Below are 2,414 nucleotides of genomic sequence, written 5' to 3' on the forward strand. Positions count from 1 at the left end.
AGAGTAGTATTACCCTGTCCCATAACATTAGTTCAAAATTTTATTTAAGCCAAATATATAAATCTTTAAAAATATCTAAGAAATATAAAACATAGTAACATCTCTCAAGTTTGCTCCCATATAAAGAATTGTATCATTAATAAAAAGTTGAAGTGTGGCAAAATTACTTGTGTAATAGAAAAAGCCTTATCTGTTGTGTCTTCTTCATAAACAGATGTTTTATCCACCAGACCACCACTGACCCAAGATATTGTTCATCAGTTGTTTGAACAAACCCTGGACAATCTATATTAAAGCATGCATTTTGGTTGAAGCCATGTCTGTAATTTTCTTAAAAGTGTGAAAATGTCAAATCCCGAAGGAAGGATGATGAACTTAGAAGATTTTTAGTTGCAAGTTTCTACATTTAAAGCAATCAAAATTTAAGTACAAATTGAATTAGATTAATTTACCAAGTGTGATGATTATCAACATTATGGTGCCATTGTTATCAGAATTAAATTGATAATTGAATCGGTTGAATTATTAGGTCACAACTCACAAGCTATTGGTTTAATTGGTGAATTACTATTTGAGGATAAATAATATACAAAGAAATACAAAAGATAATTAACAATTTAAAATTATCTACAAGACTACAATTATAATGAAGAAATTTAAAATAAATAGAATAATAAATATGTATATAATATCTTAGGAATTTAGAAATGCTGAACGAAAATATCACTATGGATTTGCAGCGGTTTTCAACTCCACAAAATGTGTTATGGCGGTTAGAAAATTATCTGGAAAATTATCAGTACGTTTGGTTTGCGTTTTCATTTTCTGTTTTCATTTTCAATGTTTTCTATTTTCTGAATTTTGTGAAGAAAAAAATGAAAACAAGAGGTGAAAACAGAATTTCATTGTTTTCACTTTTTCCATTACAAAATCCAGAAAACACAAAAAATAAAAACGCACCTTAATTTTCTTGTGTTCTTCTCTTTGTACCTTAGGTGCCGTTGACTTTAGGCACAATGGAAGCTGGAAGTGCACGTGAAATCTTGTAGGCTCTAAGCTGAGTTTCTATTGTTTGGTGAAGTGCATTTACATATGTTCAACTGTACAATGTGAGAATGGGATCAACCATGACAATAACTTGGCCATAGGGCACAAAAAGCATGATACTTCATGCTTTAATTTCCAAATGCATTGTATTCTAAACTGAGAGTTAATGATCCACTTTAATAAACAGCTCAAGCCTCATCATCCATGATCTCAACTTGAGGAGCAAACTGCAAAATAACAACCATTCAAGATTAAAAACAGTAGACAAAGACATTCTTGCATGATCACAAATCTTGTCGGCGCGATTGCGGACGTAAAAAGGGCCCCACAAATTTCCTTATATGTGGATCCTACCAACTTTTTTACGAGATTTTAGACTTGTGTCCATTCAAGAAATTTTCTACACATATTATGCAGAGTACAAAAAACCAGGATACATAAACTAACCTCATCGTCCTCTTCAAAATACATTCCGTCAATAGCACTACCATGCTGAAACTCCCACCCTAGATTGTTCTCTAACAGCTCCTTAAATTTTCTTGCCTACACAAGAGAGAGAGATTATAATTCAGTATGTCTCACCAAAAGTATTGCAGTTAGCAGCAAATGCTGTAAGGCTGGAACGAAGTTTAAGACCGACAAAACATGTGGTTGACTTGGAATCAAAGACAACGGTTAAGCTTAACTAAAACGTTGAAGGCCTAGTTTCAATGTTCATACCCAAGATAAAAGATCCCCGTCTACGACTGACCCATCTTCCAACAATGAAAAGAAATCCTGCAGTTCCAAATATAGACAAAAACCATTTGTTACACTGAATTCAGGAAAGCATACAATATAAAAATTGTATCGTGATAAGAGTGACAATGACCAAATAGCATAAACTGAAAGATTGGTTTGTGTATAACATGATAAAAATAGATAGGTAATGGATCAAAATTTTAACGAGATTTCGGAGTTCGTGGCATCAGCAAAATACCTTGCAGAGACGGTGCAAAAAGCTATCAGCAGAAAGCCAAGAATCATCCAACAATGATGGTCCTGATTCATCAATGCGATCTTTCTGTAGTCCGTACTTCAGTTGATAATAGATGACTCTTATGAACTAAAAGTACAGTGAGAAAAAGAAAAAAAAAACAAATGAGGTTAGGCATAAGGATTAAACACCATCATTAAATCAAAACTTGAAAAACACAGGCACACAAAAACAGTTAATTTTTGTATAAAAGTTGAGCAATAACTTGTACCACCTACATTATGCCATCTACCAAAACAATATCAATTTAGGTGTTCCAAGTTGCTCATGTATTGAACATTAGGACAATAATATACTTGGGATTATTTGGAGTACTTCACTCTTGAATAAT

General features: G+C 32.8%; 1 protein-coding gene across 2 annotated transcripts in view; it reads right to left on the minus strand.

Annotated features, from left to right (window-relative positions):
• Window positions 890–2,414, minus strand: part of LOC107609454 (protein AAR2 homolog) — a 6,738-nt gene continuing 5,213 nt past the window's right edge. For both annotated transcript variants that reach the window (XM_016311443.2, XM_016311442.2), the window contains 4 exons: window positions 2,027–2,152; window positions 1,768–1,824; window positions 1,495–1,590; window positions 890–1,274 (listed from right to left, as the gene is read on the minus strand). In XM_016311443.2, the coding sequence (XP_016166929.1) occupies window positions 1,236–1,274; window positions 1,495–1,590; window positions 1,768–1,824; window positions 2,027–2,152 (318 nt within the window). In that variant the 3' untranslated portion in view covers window positions 890–1,235. The remainder of the gene's footprint in view (window positions 1,275–1,494; window positions 1,591–1,767; window positions 1,825–2,026; window positions 2,153–2,414) is intronic.

The sequence above is a fragment of the Arachis ipaensis genome, chromosome B07, assembly GCF_000816755.2.
Source record: "Arachis ipaensis cultivar K30076 chromosome B07, Araip1.1, whole genome shotgun sequence".
NCBI classification, from domain to species: Eukaryota; Viridiplantae; Streptophyta; class Magnoliopsida; order Fabales; family Fabaceae; genus Arachis; species Arachis ipaensis.